This window comes from Talpa occidentalis, unplaced genomic scaffold, assembly GCF_014898055.3.
Source record: "Talpa occidentalis isolate TD23 unplaced genomic scaffold, MPIMG_talOcc4v2.1 talOcc4.5, whole genome shotgun sequence".
Taxonomy (NCBI): Eukaryota; Metazoa; Chordata; class Mammalia; order Eulipotyphla; family Talpidae; genus Talpa; species Talpa occidentalis.
Window position 1 is genome coordinate 10,888,736 of NW_023604861.1, and position 16,736 is coordinate 10,905,471.

At 40.1% G+C, this 16,736-nt stretch overlaps 1 protein-coding gene across 1 annotated transcript in view; it reads right to left on the reverse strand.

Moving 5' to 3' along the window:
• Window positions 1-7,406: 7,406 nt before the first annotated feature.
• The window catches only part of GPC6 (glypican 6), a 1,034,236-nt gene continuing 1,024,906 nt past the window's right edge, over window positions 7,407-16,736 (reverse strand). Inside the window, exons 8-9 of the mRNA XM_054701721.1 lie at window positions 15,497-15,672; window positions 7,407-11,763 (exon numbers count right to left, since the gene is read on the reverse strand). Coding sequence (XP_054557696.1) covers window positions 11,561-11,763; window positions 15,497-15,672 — 379 coding nt within the window. The 3' untranslated portion in view covers window positions 7,407-11,560. The remainder of the gene's footprint in view (window positions 11,764-15,496; window positions 15,673-16,736) is intronic.

Sequence of the window (16,736 nt, forward strand, 5' to 3'; positions counted from 1 at the left end):
AATAAATTTGCAAATTGAATTTAGATGACTGGATAGATATTGTAAGTTTTGTATATTTTTATTTTTTTAAAGATTTATTTATTTATTTATTTATTTATTTATTTATTTATTTATTTATACAAGCACTGGGTACAGTCAGAAGCGCGGGAGGGTGAGAGAATTTACCAGAGCCAGAGGGAGAGCAGAGCAGGCAGACTGATGAAGTACACTGCTGAGGGAGCAGACGGTGGCAGGAGAGGTCTGTGCGCCATGTGGGACCCTCGCCTGGCGGCCGGGCATCGTACTGATGCTTCAGAGGCTGCGGGCAGCTTCGCAACCCAGTGCTCAACTGCTGCGCCACCGGGGAGGCCCAGTTTTGTATATTTTTAATTCTAACAGAAACTTTCATCTCTCTACTGTAGACAACTCAAATCTATACATTTATATCCAAATAATCCTTAAAGAATGGCTTTAGGAATAGGTGCTCTGGCAAAAGGGAGCCTTAAGTATCCTCTTAAGCAAAGAGTCAAAGCTTTTCTGCCAGTGGCCTTCAATTCAAGAAGTTTGGTTTTATACACTGGGTATTAGCAGGTGGCACTTTTTATACCACTCTGCGTTCTCTTTGGGACACATCCTTTCAGATGTTCAATGGAACAGCACAGTTTTATTCATGCAAGGTAGAAGTCATCTGGAAAGTGTTGCAAGTAGTTTGTTAGAAATAATTTGTGAATGGCTGTGTCTAAGTTGGAGTGAACTCATCTATCTGAGATAGCTTCTTCATAGCCCTTGCTTCCTTGCATTCTGCCATGCTCATTTGAGTGGGAGAGAAGCTCTGCGATTACATTTACTGCAGAGGCAATTGCTGTTCCACTTGATGGGACATGTGTGTCTTGCATGTTAGGGCAAGAGAAAGCTTGAGAATTTGGATGCAAATGTCCAGCTTAGCAAAGTGGTCAACAAATTGGTGGTAAGTGTACCTCAAGAAAACAAAAGAAAATGCTTGTGTTGTCTGGGGACAGCTAAGACTGGGAATGATGAAAACATGCCTTAAATCACATCTTTCCAGCTGCATGCAGCAAACGGAACCAAAATGCAACTTCAGGGGAGCAACGATTGTCAGTGGTTTTGTTCACGGATATATTCAGCAAAATTGCTGAAAAACAGGAGGATCCAGTTACCTGGGGATCAAGTTGGAAGTATGGTCCGTTTTGAGAAGAACAAACGTCAGTGTTTCGAGCTGGGCCTTGGTGAGTTGGGATATTGTATTTGACAACATCGTATTTGACAACACCGGAGTTGTTTTTTAAGTTTTTATTCTGGCTCCAGATGTGATTTTCAATATATGTAGATGGTTTTCAACACAGGGTAGATTTACATAGGAAGACTGGTTGTGAATAACATTATCCAGTCCTCCAGTTGGATGGGTATCTTAAAAAATTACAAGGTCTCATATACATTTGAGTGTTAACTGATTTTGTGAACAGCTATTGTTCACACCTAAAGTGAACCTGTAATTTATCATTCAAACCAGGGATACTGTGGCGAACAAAAGGGTGTTGTTAATTACACTGGAACAACATAGTTAGAACCATCTCCAACAATTAGGGACATAAGAACATGTTATTAATACTGTTATAGGACAGGGAGAGGGGCAGCCCAAACCCCGCAAACCTGCCTATTCTCAATGGGTTCTGCCATCCGCCGCATCAACACAAAACATAGGAGACTTTAATGGGAAAGAACTTTAATACAATTTGGAAACAATACAGGAAAGGCAAAGAATCTAGTTTCTAAATCAAGCACCCAAAGTTACCCGTCCCCTCATGGGTAAAAGTCCATCCAAATGGGATTGGCCCAGAGCAAGGCCCCAAAGCCTGCCACAAGTCTCAAGCATCTTCCAGTGGGGACCCACAAAAAAGGGTCAGAAACAACCAGACAAGCCCTGAAGGAAAAGAGCAAAATCAACATCAAGATAAAAGCTGCCATGGTCACCTCCCCATGGACTCACCCACATCTGTGTCACCCAGTCCACGACCAAAAGACAAGCGCCGTTTCTTCACGTGTCTCTAGGCTCCATGTGTCTCCTCCAGGTCTCCTGGCTCCATCCTGCTTCCTTCCTCAGTCTCTTCTGCAGCTTCTCTTCCTGCTCAGCTCCACCCTCCCTTGGGTGGGGCAGGGAACCTCCCCCTTCCCTGGGGACCACCCTGTTACAATACCTGTGAGTCAGAGGAATATTTCTTCACTCGATGTATCCTAGGTTCTCTGTGATTTCTTTTCTTTTTTTCCCCATAGCATCATTTGACGTTTTCTTGCCTCCTATGGTGCTTTGTAGAAGCCTTTACCACCATGCTCCTTCGCAAGCCTGTAGGATCCTAGGGGTACTGAGGGACACGGAGGTCTGGAATGAAGCTTTGTTGTAGGTGAGAGCTTCATTGTAGCGAGTGCAGGCAGATTTGGAGGAAAATTCAGCTTTGGGTCTTAAGGCTGCTGATGGGGGCTCATAGCTGGGATTCTGAATGGATTTTGACAACCTCTGTCTAACAAAAGGCATGTATTTACATAGGAGAGAATGGGTTTTGGCCAGTTTGTTTAACAAGAGGCAGGGATTTACAGGTTGGGATTATCACAAGCACCTGGCCCCTACCCCCCTATAGGTAAGAAGTTTTACAACTAATGGCACCTGGGATGAGATCAACTAATAGAGTTTGGATCAAACTAGTAAGGCTTGTCACTTTGCTCTGAAATGTGCAAGTTGTTTTTCAGAAATACTGGATGTAGCCATCATTCCAATCCCTCTTCTACCTCAAGTCCATGGTTTTTGAATTGGTTCTGTGGTCCTGAACACCCACGAGACTCTGGATTGCTGGGGAATAGCACATGCATTCTTCTTAAGTTGCCTATTTGGTGGTAAGAACCAACATAACAGGATTCACCACCTGAGTCCTCAAGACCTCCCTTTGTGTGATAGCCTATGAGGAAATCCACCTTCTTTTCAAGCTCTAGCAGCCCATTGTGTGTATAGACCACGTGATCTTTATCCGCTCATTTGTTGAAGTTCTACCTCCGGGGCTATTGTGTAAGTGCCTCAATGAACGTGAGAGCGGATACTCTTGGACAGCCTGTTTTCAATTCTTTGGTATATACACTTAGAAGCGGTAATGCTGAATCGTTTGCTATTTCTTTGTTTAATTTTTTGAGGCAACACCCAACTGTTTCCATAGTGGCTGCGCCATTTTACATTCTCACTAACAGTGCATGTGCTTTTCTAATTCTCTGCATCCTCACCGACAGTTGTCCTTTTACTTTTTCTTTTTATTTATTTTTTTTGATAGCGACCTTCCCATTGGGTGTGAGGAGCTATCTCATTGTAGCCTTGATTTGCATTTCTCTGATGATTAGTGATGTTGAGCGTTTTCACAGATGTTTGATGACCAAGTTTGGTCATTTCTTTTACATTATTCATTAAGCGCCTTTATTCTGTATTGTCTGTAGGAAGCCTTCGCTTTGAGAGGAGACTTTAACAGTGAAGGCTCAGGCATGGGCAGATAAATACAGGTAGCATCCTGTGTTTCAATGGCAGTAGATTTCTGTTCACTTTGTTTCACCTCTTTCTTGCCATCTTGCATCATCCTCCCTGCTAAAAAGGTGTAAGGAAGGGAAATATCATAAGATTTCCTCAGAGGAGGAAAGGTTTTGGATTTGGGGAAATCTTTCTTATTGTCTTCTAGAGAAATCCATTTGCTTGCCCAATTCTCATGACTCACATTCTCTTATAATACACGACGCAATATAAAGTTTTCACTGTCTCACTAAAAAAAAATTCTCTGCTCAAACACAAATACAAATAGAACCTGGGCTAATCTTGTGCTATATAAAAATAGACTTAACACGTTAATTCATATGCAATGGTTCAAACAAGTCAAAACCAGTGAAATCATTGCTGTATAACTAACAAGCTTTTAATAAAGCTGTTTGGTATGATATAATTTGGAGACATCTAATTTTCACACGCAGGGACTCGGTATATGCTAATTTGCAGTATGTGATTCAGGACCAGACAGGAATCAGAAGATAGTCACAGTATCTTTCTACCAGACTTAGCCTGGAGGATTTGTTTCTGGATGCCTGTGGCTGAGATCCTGGGCTGGTTTTATAAATTGGGCTGGTTTATAAACATAGGGACAGAATCCCTGCATATTTCATGGAGGTGTGGTGAAGATCATGGAAGAATGAATGTTGAAGCCTCTTTTATATGAAATGTTTTATGTAAATATAAGAACTTTCACATTAAAACAGAGAAATAAGTAGAGTTTTGTAGATAAAACTTCCCTAACTTAATATTCATCTATCTTTCTAAAACGTCATAAAGATATCATTTTTCAGAGGGGGAGAAAACTTCTAATCAAGAACCATGATTCTCTTGGGCAAAGAAGTGGAATCCAACAATAAAAGGAGCTTTAACTCTATAAAGAAGAAAGGCAAAGGGCACTTTGTATTTTTTCCTTTATTTTAATGGAGAAAACCTTCACCAGGACTTGATTCTAGAGCATCTTCAACATCACAGACTTTGCAAGATCTTCTAACAGTTGATTTCCATCCAGGCGGCCAAATTAGTTGTGCCTGAATTGACTAATGGTTGAATTGTTTTGGTTTGTATATTTTTTAAAGATTTATTTATTTATGTATACAAGAGCTGGGGTACAGACCAGAGATGAGGGGGGTGAAAGGATTCACCAGAGACAGAGTGGGGAACAGAATAGGCAGACTGACCGAAGCACACTGCTGAGGGGAGCAGCAGGCGAGTCGGGAGAGGTCTGCTGTGCAATGTAGGTTGCTCCCTGAGTGGCTGGGGATCAAACTCATGCTGCAGAGGCTGCGGACCGCCTCATAGTGCAGTACCCAACCCCTTGCACTCCCAGGGAGGCCCTGATTTGTATTTTTGATCGCTTAACCACCTGAACAAATAAATAAGCTATAGACAAGGTCAATGTGTGCAAGAGTCACTGAGACTTGAGCTAAACACTGAGGATGATTTCTTTTCTGTGAATGTTTAAACAAAATTGACAAACAGGAGAAAGCAGATCTGATACACACAATTGTGTCCCGGGCATCATGTTTTGGTTCACAGTGGCTTTATGTCCAAAGCTATGCAAGAACCCAGAATCAGGATTGTAATTTTGAAAAAAATCTAAAATGTCTGTATGTCTCTGAATTTTTACACCCTCTGTGCAAGTAAATGTCTATATATTCCTGTTCACATACTTGTCAATTCTCAGAGCATCCTTGGATAATTTAATTGAGTTGATAATTTCTGTAATGAAAAAAATTACCCTTATACACTTCACAGTTCTGGAGCTCAGTTTATATCATGGCCTTGTCTGCATGACTGGGTAAGTTGTTAATTTCACTCTGCTTCATTTTATTCAGTATAGAGCCGACATTATTATTTCTACATCATAGGGTTCCTATCAAGATGAAGGACTTAAAGAACTTAGCACAGTTTCATGTTGTAATGTACTTTAAAATGCTACTAATGCCCCCAGCAAGGCTGCTGGCAAGGGATGTGCCCTTTTAGGATTCTGGTTTATCCAATGGGAAAGACCAGAACTTTGACCATTACGCCAAACACGGCTGCTCCTGATTAGCTGTGCAATCATTTCCCACCAGCTAACAGCTTGTGTGTGAGTCTCTAACTACACTGGAGTACGAGATCATATCTGGGCTCAGATATTTGCATTTGCATTTTCTCTGCCTGGAAATCACAGGAATATCACCAGGGGAGGCTTTCTTGGATTGCTGGTCTAAAGAAGCCTCCTTAGTCACTTTCACATCTCCTGTGTCAATTCCTTCACATCACCTCCACATTTTGATATCATCTTGCGTATGATGTACATGTGTTTCCAATCTCTCCTCCTACCAGGATGTAAATTTTTTGAGAGCAGAAATCTTGAGAGCCAGGTCTGACAAATGATTAATTGCTTATTACACATCTTTTGGAAGCGTGAATGACTCTTACTGCCAAATTAATGTTTTATTTAAAAAAATCCACAGATGCAAGTTCTTATTGAAGAGAAGATAACTTCATTGTAGATAAGTATTCTTCTACTTGCCTCGAAGCCAGTTTACTAGACTTCTTTCTGTTTCTCTCCATATTTGAGCTCTCACAGGATACATTTTACCATTTCTCTCTGTTTCATGTTCCAGGCTATGCAAGAACATGAGTTCCTTAAGCAAGTTAGAAACACTGGCTTCTAATTCCTCCTAGTTATGCTGTATTTCCCCTTGACGAGTCAATAAGATATATTTGGCCAGGTGTTTATATCAGAACATAAATGTGTCTAAGGGATGGAGCTGAATCTACAATAGATGAACTGTGAATGTCTATTCAAGTAGATAAACTGGTGACTAGCTCTCCAGACATGAAATAACTGAATTGCCAAATTGCCCCAACTTTTCAAGTCAGTGTTTTAAAAGTCAATGTTATCCTTCATATTTCTGTGCATATTTTGACCGTATCTCAGTCCATTTATCCCAAGAGCAAATTAAAATAAATAATTGTTTCCTGATAAAAGAGATTGTGGTTTTATGATTTTTTTTCCTCTAAAACCATTTGGATGTTTTTCCTTGTTTCCCTGGTATTTCCAAATAAAAATTGTCCACATTCTGGTTTTGTAGATGGAGTTATACTCAAGCTCTTTGTTTTTGTAGAAATCACTTTTCTCAAAAGAAATCAAAACAGCAATAATGTGAGCCAAATTATAGGATTGTTTATAGCTAAAATGTTAACTATTACAGTTAAGAATTCCTGATAACTTTATATATATAGTTCCTTTATTTTAAAGAGCAGTTCTGAAATAAGTGATGTGTTTGTAATGATGGTTAACTCTAGTGAAGAATGGATAATTTCCAACTGGTGGTTTTCAACCAGTAACACAATACTTAAGCAGGTTTAGCACAGAGCAGGGGTTTACTAATTATCTGTTACGGGAATTTTAGCACATTATACAATATACAGCATGTCTGAGAGCATGGAAGCTTTCAGAAATATAAAAATCAATGCTCTTTGCTGAAGTTGGAAATTGTTAGTCCTTTTACAAATTGTCTTATTTCTACGACTTCATTTATAAAGTATTGACATCACTTCTAAGCCACTAAATATTTTCTTAGAAAGGAAACCAATACAAAAAAGGAGAGAAATAGTATTTTCAATACACATTTAGAAAGCTCTAAATGTTCTGAAAGTTCATGATTGCAAATGCCAAGTGTATGTGTGTGAGTGGGGTTGATGTTTCCTGTGGTTATTTTCTGTAATATTGTAGCTTTTAAAAAGGTTTTTTTTTTAAACAAAAACTCTGAAATTTAGGTTGACAATAATTAAGAAAATGCAGAAAGGGCACTGATAGATTTTTAAAAACTATTTTAATACAAGATTAATAGCAATTTTCTATCCAAATCAGAAATGAAAAATCTTAACCCAAATAATATTCTTTTGACAGTCACATAAAATTTTAGGTTTGATTGGTGCACACAATTGTCCTGCATATATATTACGCATATGCACACAGAGACCTCACTATTATACCATCTTTAGGTGTCTCTTCATGGAAGTACCTCTTTACAAAGCAATGTCAAAGATTCCAGCAACTGTTCAACTTTGAATGAGGCTCAAGTGTCCCCACGCTAAGCTGAGTCCATACTGTAGCAAACCATGAAGTAGCAAGGCTCCAGAATGCATACAAATCAACACTCTATTTGTATAACTTGGCCTAAAACTAAACACTGGCTAATGTCTCCAACAAGGAGGAACACATTGCAAATTTATAAGTTATGGTCTCCTTTACTCTTCTGTTGGCAAAGCTAAACTGCCTTTTTTTTTTTTTAAGTTAAAAGTCAGGTGTGTTAGTGACAGTAAGTAAATGAAAATGAGCTTGAATTTCTGCAAGTTTTGGACAAGTCAACACTTGTGTTTGCTAACACTTCCACCTTTATTCAAACCACCTGATAATTAGCCTTGCAAAGAGAAGTCCTAAAGGAATCACAACTCAAGGAATTTGCTAAGTTTTTATTCCTCCCTGGCGACTTTAGTTGGTGTTCAGTGTGTAGCCAAAACAGGCATGTAATGGCTAAAGAATTAAAGTAGGCTAATGTCTGCAGCAGGGAATATAAATTAAATATCAGGGTTCTGCATCCAATAATATTTTCAATGTGTTTGATTTATAGAATGTTAAAGTTATAATTACTACTTCTTGTCAATGAATAATAGTGTTTTTCAGTATAGACAAAATAGTATTTTCGATCCCTTACATTGCAAGTAAGTAACCCATGTTACTTATCTGGGTGAATCACTGTAAGGGAGTCAGGTTGCTAGTGCTAAGGTCGTGCTACATGGCTATAATTATAGTATCGACTTCATTTCAATGACTGAAGGTTGTCATGCTCTCCTTCAATACAGACCCAACAGCAGGGCTCTAATTCCTGAATTTGCAATTCATTCTTCTCTGCTAAAGACTTTAGCCTCTGTTTAATTTTTGTTATAACATATACAAAGTATAATATACACCAATTACAGACGTGTATTTCTGTTAGAAAAATACATATTATAACTAAAGAACATGTAAATAGAGGCACTTCAATAAGCTAAGTGTTTGCAGTTATGAGCATCACCCAACAATTTCTAGCATCCGATTTCAGTGAGCCCAACCCTCTCTACTCATAACAGAGGTTAAGATGCGATTACAGTTTAGGAGACATCTAAACAAAGGAGGGCAGGTCAGGAAAAATAATGGAGCATCAATGCAACCCCATTGCTATGGTGAAACCCGAGAAATTGATTTGGCAGGGTGGGGGTGGGGAATGGGGAAGAGATTCCAAAACACTTACTAAAATGGGGCAACTTGATTAAACTAATTCCCTTAGGGCAGGAAAAAAAACACTCGTGTTAACTTGGTGTGAAAATCAGATGACATAGTAGGATGATGATAAAGACCAGGAAGTACACTTCGAATATGTTGACCACACTCATGCAGTGATTAATATTGTGGCATCATCTCTGCCTGGCTTGTAAGGATCACTACAGCTCACCAGTAAGAATAATATTGAAAATGAAGGTGCTGAAACCAACGAAGCAGGAGTTTATGTATCATCTCCGTGTGTCGTGTGTACAGAACCTGGGTTCACATTCATTAATATAATGTGTATTTATACACGTGCACAAAACCTTTTTGGGGGTGACAGCAGAGGGAAAACAAGGCATTCTGTTTTCATAGAAGACAATGCAGAAATATTTAAAAAATGAAAGACTTGGAGTTTAAAGCCATAAACAAATTATTACTCAACTATTCTGGAAAATCAAGGTTGATTTAATTTGAATTGCACCCTAATTACTGGAGAAAGACAATACTGATTTCTGAACAGAACATAAATGAATGAGCAACATAAATGATTGACCCTTCTTCCTTCATCGAGATGTTTTATGTACAACTGGTGATGGAAAGCCAAGGTTTAACGTTTGGCAGTGAAATGGATGGATTTTTGGATGTGTGGAATGCTCAATTAGATTAAGTGTCAATTTCATATAGATTTACATGAAAGGATGCCACAAAATCTCTCAGGATCTTACATTTTGCATTTCGTTAGGCATAAAATAGCAATAGATGCTTCAAAATACTTTTCAGTTTTGCGAAAGTGCTCAAATATGTTTAATACTATTGTGCCCCACGCGTCCTACTTAAATGTGTTGACTAAATCAATAACTAATTATAATTTTGATGAGTGGAGATCGAAAAATACTATTTATGTGTCATTACCAGCAGTGGGTAAATTAAAATGTGACTGGACGATGGTGTCTTGAGACATCAGCTTTCCCAACCCCAGATGCATCATCAAAACCAAGAAACACATGGATAGCCGACTATATTTATAAAGCCCCAGTTTGGTTTATTTAGCTTCTCTCCATCAAGGGGAGCCTAGGGTCTGGCTTTGGCACACTGGGTGGATCAGTTAGGCTGAGGCTCTTAATTGGCCTCTTGAATTAGGTCATTTCCCCTGCTGGGCAGGAATCCTAGGCTGAAGGCATCGTACATGAGAGCGATGGTTTGTATGGTTACCATGTTATTTCCATCTATGTTTTCCATCCCCAGTAAAGTCCTACATGCCCCATGGCTCCCCCATGAGCTCGGTAAGTCTGGGGCACCCAGGACAAAGCATGTCCATGCGAAAAGGGTGTGCCCTGGCAAACTTTTAATAAATGGACAGTTAGATACGTAAAAAGTTCTCTTTCTTGCTTCTCGGTGCTCACAGGTCATTGAGGAACCCCGTCTCCGAGCAGCACAGAACAAGAAGAGCTGGTTGACAAAACATTTTCATTACAAAGGTGTGTCAACCCTGAGCTTGGAATTAAGAAGTTAAAATCTGTGATTTATATATATATCGATATAAAAATAGATGATCATACTAAGACTAAAAAAGTGAAAGAAATCTCCATGTCAATACTATATATATTTTTTTGTCTTGACCTTTTTTTTTTTTTGTTGTGAGTTATTTTGTAAGAGAATGCCCTTGTGATGCCGAAACCAACTGACACAAAGCAAATCGTTAAAGAACGAAAACTCACTTATGGATCGAATTGTTTATCCGTCCTGAAAGGAACTCTTACTTGGGGAGGGTAATGAGCACAGGGGCAGAAACATCTAATTAATGTCAAACCTGTGGCAAAAGCAAAGGGGTTGTCTTGTTGAAGATTATTTCAATTCAGACTCTTGAGGAGGATGAACTGATGGGGTGGCCACTAATAACTGAAGGTGAAGGGAAAACTGGTGCCAATTGGATACAGTGGGCAGACGTGAGAGAATCCACGAAATGGTGCCATTGCTGAAATAGAAATTGGGCAGGGTGAGAGGGAGGCGCTGAGGTGTAGTAATTTTTGCTCTCCTATTAAAAACGGAATGCTAAATTTAGCGTCAGTACCTCCACATTAGTTTGGTCTGCGTGGTTACTGTGCAAGCCAATACCTCCAAGACGGCAGTGTGTTTTCACTGCATTAAGAAAAAAATCCAAACTTTCTCCCCATGAGCATTTGTAAACCCCATTTATCAAAGGAAACTTCGACTGGGAGTTGCTAGCAATGCTCAACTCTCAGTGGTAAAGCTCTTTTATTTCTCTCTCTTGCTTCTTTGTTGAAAATGCAGTTGTCTTGGGATTTGGCCTGATTTTACAAGGGAGAATTATTTTCTTCTACTTTTTTGTTAATGGGGAAAAGAAAAACTCACAACGTGAGATTCCTTTACTTCTGCAGCATAAAAGCAAACGAAGGTAAGAAAATCTCCTGGTACGAAAGATTTGAGTAAGAATTCTCTAGAATAAACAAGGTCCCCACAGATAACTGAAGGAAAGAGGAAGCAGTCCAGTCTGGCACCCGGTACTCTTTGGGAAAACAAAAAGCAAGGCAGAGCACAGTGCTGCCTCTTCTTCTAGAAAACGGTCAGTTTTTGTGGCATGGTCCATTGTCCAAGAGAGTAAGAAAAGAAGTGAGTTGGCCGTTCAAATAGCTAAAATGCAGTTTCGTCTGATCAAAAACCCAGGATTATCTGCCCAGTCTCTGCAGTGCCAGGACAATGCAGACGACAGACCACGAGAGCAGGGAGTGGCCGAGCTGGGCTGCTGAGGCGTCTACTTCCCTCCGGTCCGGATCCACTGCAGGGGCCTCTGTGGTGACAAACTCAAACTCCGTGGGGCACACATCATCCATGCACCCGCTGCCACTCCCCGAGCCGCTGGATTCATCACCTGGGAGGGACACATTGCAAAAAAGAAAGTCAGACCACATCCAGGAAGGAGTGGGGTACACCATAGATACAGGCATGGTGGGGAAAGGCACATCTCCTCACTGAAGGGCCTCCATCCCATCCCGATGGTTTGTTTTTAACGGGCAGGTTTATAATCATCAGCAGGCATGGCCTTAGATGTCTGCAATACAGTTTATGTTTCCCGACCAGTGTCACCCTACCTCAGGAGCACGAGAACCTTAGATCCAAAGGGAGGCCAGACCCATATGCCAGCATTGGCAAGGTATTTCTTGTTCTGGCCAGTACTGCAATTTCTTTAAGAAATTTCATTCGTAGCTTTTCAGAGCCATTACTCTCAGACACATTGTGCTTTTATTTTTTAAAAAAGATTTATTTATTTATGCCTACAAGAACTGGGGTACAGACCAGAGGTGTGAGGATGAGAGGATTTACCAGAGACAGAGTGGGGAGCAGAACAGGTGGATCCACTGAAATACACTGCTGAGGGGAGCAGCAGGCGAGAGAGGATAGGTCTGCTGTGCCATGTGTGGGTCAGCTCCCTGGCCAGGGATTGAACTCAGGCAGTAGCAGTGATAGCGCTGAGACTTAACCCCTAGGCCACTTGGGAGGCCCTTATTTGCTTGTTTTCTTGTCCCTTCTGTGAGAATTTATGTTGAGAGCTGAGACTATGTAAATGCTTCCCTTCTGTGTCCCTAGAGCCTTTCATGGTGTCTGTAATATAGCAGGTGCACAATAAATACTTGCTGGCTAAGTAAACATACCTTGGGGAGTTTCCTCAACTTTTGTCAGTCTCCTCATCTTAACAGAAACACATAATAACAATTACCGGGCAGAGTGAATGTGAAAACACTGGTGAATTGTATGAGGGCACTGAACCCAGTGCTTGCAATGATGCTTGATGAAGAAAAATATGGTTTCTACAAGACGACCTTGATTTTAACCTTTTTTTAATTTTTATTTTAGTGAATTAGGGTAAATCAGATTCAGGAGACTTCCTCATCTATAAAAATGACAACAATCATACCAATTTCACAGAATTGTTAGGGGGCATAAGGACATAACATTTCTGGGGGGACTCGAACTGGTAATGACCTTTCCTCCAGTTGCTCAATATGTCCATCCATGGGCCCTAAACACCCCCTGCTGGCCTGAAATGGTAATGCACCTGTTCAGCTGTACCTGGTGCCATCTTGGCTGCTCTATGCTACTTAAGCCAAGTCATGGGAAGGTGGGACTCTCCTAATGTCCCTATGCACAAGCAAGGCGCCACTCAGCACATTTGTTTTCCTTCTATGGGACATCCAAATACCAGATAAGATCATTGAATATACTAAATCAGGTTCTTAACATTTTCTTTGATTTATCTTTAACAGCTTTTACAAGAAGGAAAATACCCATTAATTAAATTCAGAGATATCAGAATTGCTAAGGGAATTATTCTCAACACTGGTATTATGAACAAGAAGTAATATAACCTTTACAAAAATATTACTAAAGCTATTTAGAATATTAAAAATGTGGTAAGCAAATAATGGCAAGAGATTCCAGCTGAGAAAAATAATAGCCACATCTCTTTCTGAAGAGGAATCACAAATACAGATATTTAAGGGGCAATTTTTAAAAATGTCAAAAGCACTAAGGCTGATGATGGCTATTAGATGTGATAATGGTTTGTATGACAGACACTATCCTAAAACAGAGGGCCAAATTTGGAGTGTGCGTTAGGGCAAAGTGATGTTTTTAACTGTTGCTGATTTCTATTTTCTCCTGAGGGGAAATGCAGCAAGATCACTCTTCAAGGACAATCTGCCCTAAGCTTGGCAGGTTTTCAGGTATATCGGCAATTTAGGTCAAATAGTAGAGACAACCAAAGCCAACATCAAGGAATTCTTATGTGTCTTGAATTAGTTTTTCCAATAGTCATCCTCCAGATAACAAAACATTTTATTAGATAGGAAAGACAGAATGGATAAATGGAGAGGTCTGAGGTTAAGTAATGAACAGGGAGTAGCAACAAAGAGAAACTAGACTCTTGTGTAATGTTCTCTTCCAAAGTGGAAAGGAGAGGGTTGGTAAAGAGAAGGGGAAATAATGGAGGGGCTCAGAGAAATTTTACAACAATGAAGTCTATTAGATGGGCAACTATCCTGTGTTTAAAAAAATAATTTCTGAGATATTTAAAATTGAACAAACACTCAAATTTTTTGCAGGAGACAACTCTGTAGGGTGATGCCTGATACTTAAATCACTTAATGTCTTCCTTCTCTAACTTGTTTCTTTCTACCTCATCTATTCAAGCACACAAGTATCATCTTTTGCTTCAGGAACCAAATTACAGAATCACTGGCAACTCCATACTTTATGTTCAAGAAATCTTTTCCTGAGAACTCTGTCTATAAACATACATATTTTTAAAAAAACAAATCACTTGTTTTTATAGTCATGCACCTTGAAACCAATTAGACGAAAACTCAGATACAGTTCATCTCACTCCATGTTCACATAATACTCTTTCAAATCATCTCTGATATTTTATGATCTTGGATAATTGTCAAGTGCAATATTACATCAGCATTTAACTATTTCTCTCCATGTTTCAGAAACAAAGGTCCGTTGTCTGTCTATGTTCACTGGACAGAGAGGGAAATAATGCAGTTGAATCTACAACAACTCAGAGAGTATCTCAGCTCCTTTACATATGGCCTCAACCCAACCTCCCCATGACCCCTTTGGCAGGAATGATTCCTATTCCATCTAAGAGGGCCCAGAGACTCAGAAAGTAATTTGTTCGAGTCCCCCCCCATATGATAAAACATGGATTGCAGCCTAGCCCGGTCTGAGTAGACCATCTTCAATGCATTCTTCTGTAAGTACTTGGGGCAAGCGGAGGTTGAAGATTGGAAAGAGGCATGAATGCTGATAGGAAAAGGAGAAAGTAGAAGCATTATTTTGTTGTTTATCATTAATGGGTCAACTTGCAAATGAAACTCATTTGACCTCTGATATAGTTGAAAGTCACGTATTGAAACTTCCTTTAGAGTGATGAGAAAATATATTTTTGAGCAAATGAATATAATAAAGGTTCCAGCAGAACTTCCAGCCCAGGTGCAGTGAACATTCCAATGCAGCCATAATCAACAAGTTTGCTCACTTACAGATTCTTCCCTTTCAAGATTCATGGCCAGGGCCTCAGCACTCTTATCTACAAGGTCGGGCAGCCAGCCAAGCTGGTCTCTCTCTCCAAAGCCATCCCTGAACGCCTGCATCTTTCCCTCCTTGCCTTGCCCCCTTTGTCTCGGGACTTTGCTGCAAATGGTCGTGTCTGCTGAAAAACGATGCTATCCATGTAACAGATATGGACACGGTTGTGTATAAAAGGGTGCTCAAACCTTATGGGGCTACCCAGGTCTGGGACCTCATGCATGAGTAATAAAGCTTCTCCTGACCTCACCTGAAGTACCTGAAGCACCGCTTGTTCTTCCTCTGCCTGGGTAAAAGGCTAGAATTTATTTCTAGAACAAGAGCAATTATGACTTTAGGAGCCAGAGTTTTGTGGATTGGAACTCTCAGTTCAAAGGACTGGAAAAAGCTTTGCAGAATGGGCAAGAATGACACAAGATTAAAGGTACATATCGCTTTGGAAGAATTATGGTGTGATCCTCTATGACCACTTGTCACTCCCAAGCTACGTGTCCTGGGGAAGATTTTCTTACTCGTGTCCTGGAAGTTGACGTCATTGCCATTGTATGCATTCTTCAGCTTGTTGGTCATTACACGAAGAGCCATGATCTGCTGCCTGATGAAAGTGTCGGGCCGCGTGATGTCCACATCCACCTCGGGGTTGTTGATCTGGTTGGTGAGCCCATCATTCATGATCTCAGGCAGGTATCTGCAGGGCAGAGAGGGAGAGAACAGACTGGGATGAGGCAGGAAGGACCTCAAAACCAGATTTGGCTTATGTTGCTAAGAGTGAGCCAAAATATCAGTAAATTCTGGCTCAGTGGCTGCAAGAAAAGCCAAACCGTAAACAAAAGGAATGCATTTTCTCAGAGGGAGATATGGGTTAAATGACTTCAGAGTTGTATTTTAAAGAGTTCTGAATTCATAGGTAGGCTTGCCAGCCCATGGATGCTCAACTGGGGACTTCCAGAAATTGTCACTTAAAGCTAAGCACTTTCTCCTTCCATCCCAAGGACTATTTCCTTATGCCAGGGACTTGATAGTTTCCTGGGCTCTCCTGTGAATTTTGCTAATAAGAACTGAACTTGTAAATTACATATGCTCTTAGCAAGTTCTCTTGAGTGAGCTCCTGCTCAATGGAAGAGGTTCTATCTTAGAATCAGAAGAAACTTGTGGATAGAAGAAGTCATCTTTGGAAAATTTGAAGAGCAATCGGTGATTACCGGAATGTTTGAGGTGTTCATTAGGGTCTCTATTTTGGAATAGAATCTTGGTTCTAATTCAATATTGGGTAAAGCAGAAGAGTAAAATCTAGAAGTTCTTTAATTCTTTCACTTGTACCAAAATGTCCAAGTTGTCAGTCCTTCATCGTCCACTGCTTAAGCTGGATACGTATGTTTACATCAGTGGAAAAAAAATAAATCTCAGTAAAGACCTTGGGATCCTGTCTGACTCCTTCCTATCATGACCGGTCAAGGTTCAGTCCTCCTACTGTTCTCACACTAGCTTCCCCACCCCACATCCCCCCAATTCCCTTGCCCCTTGTTGGAGTGCAGGCAGCTACAGCAGCCTCGAAATGACTACCCTGCCTCCTCACTTCTTTCTAGCTCAACCTGCATGCACTGACTGATTAATCTTCATAAAATATTGCCTTCATTATGTCACTCCTGAGTATAAAAACTTTGGATGGTAGATCCACTGTTCATTGAGCACTTACTAAATGCCAGCAATGCTAATCACTTTATATCCCATCAAACTCAATATCCCATCAAA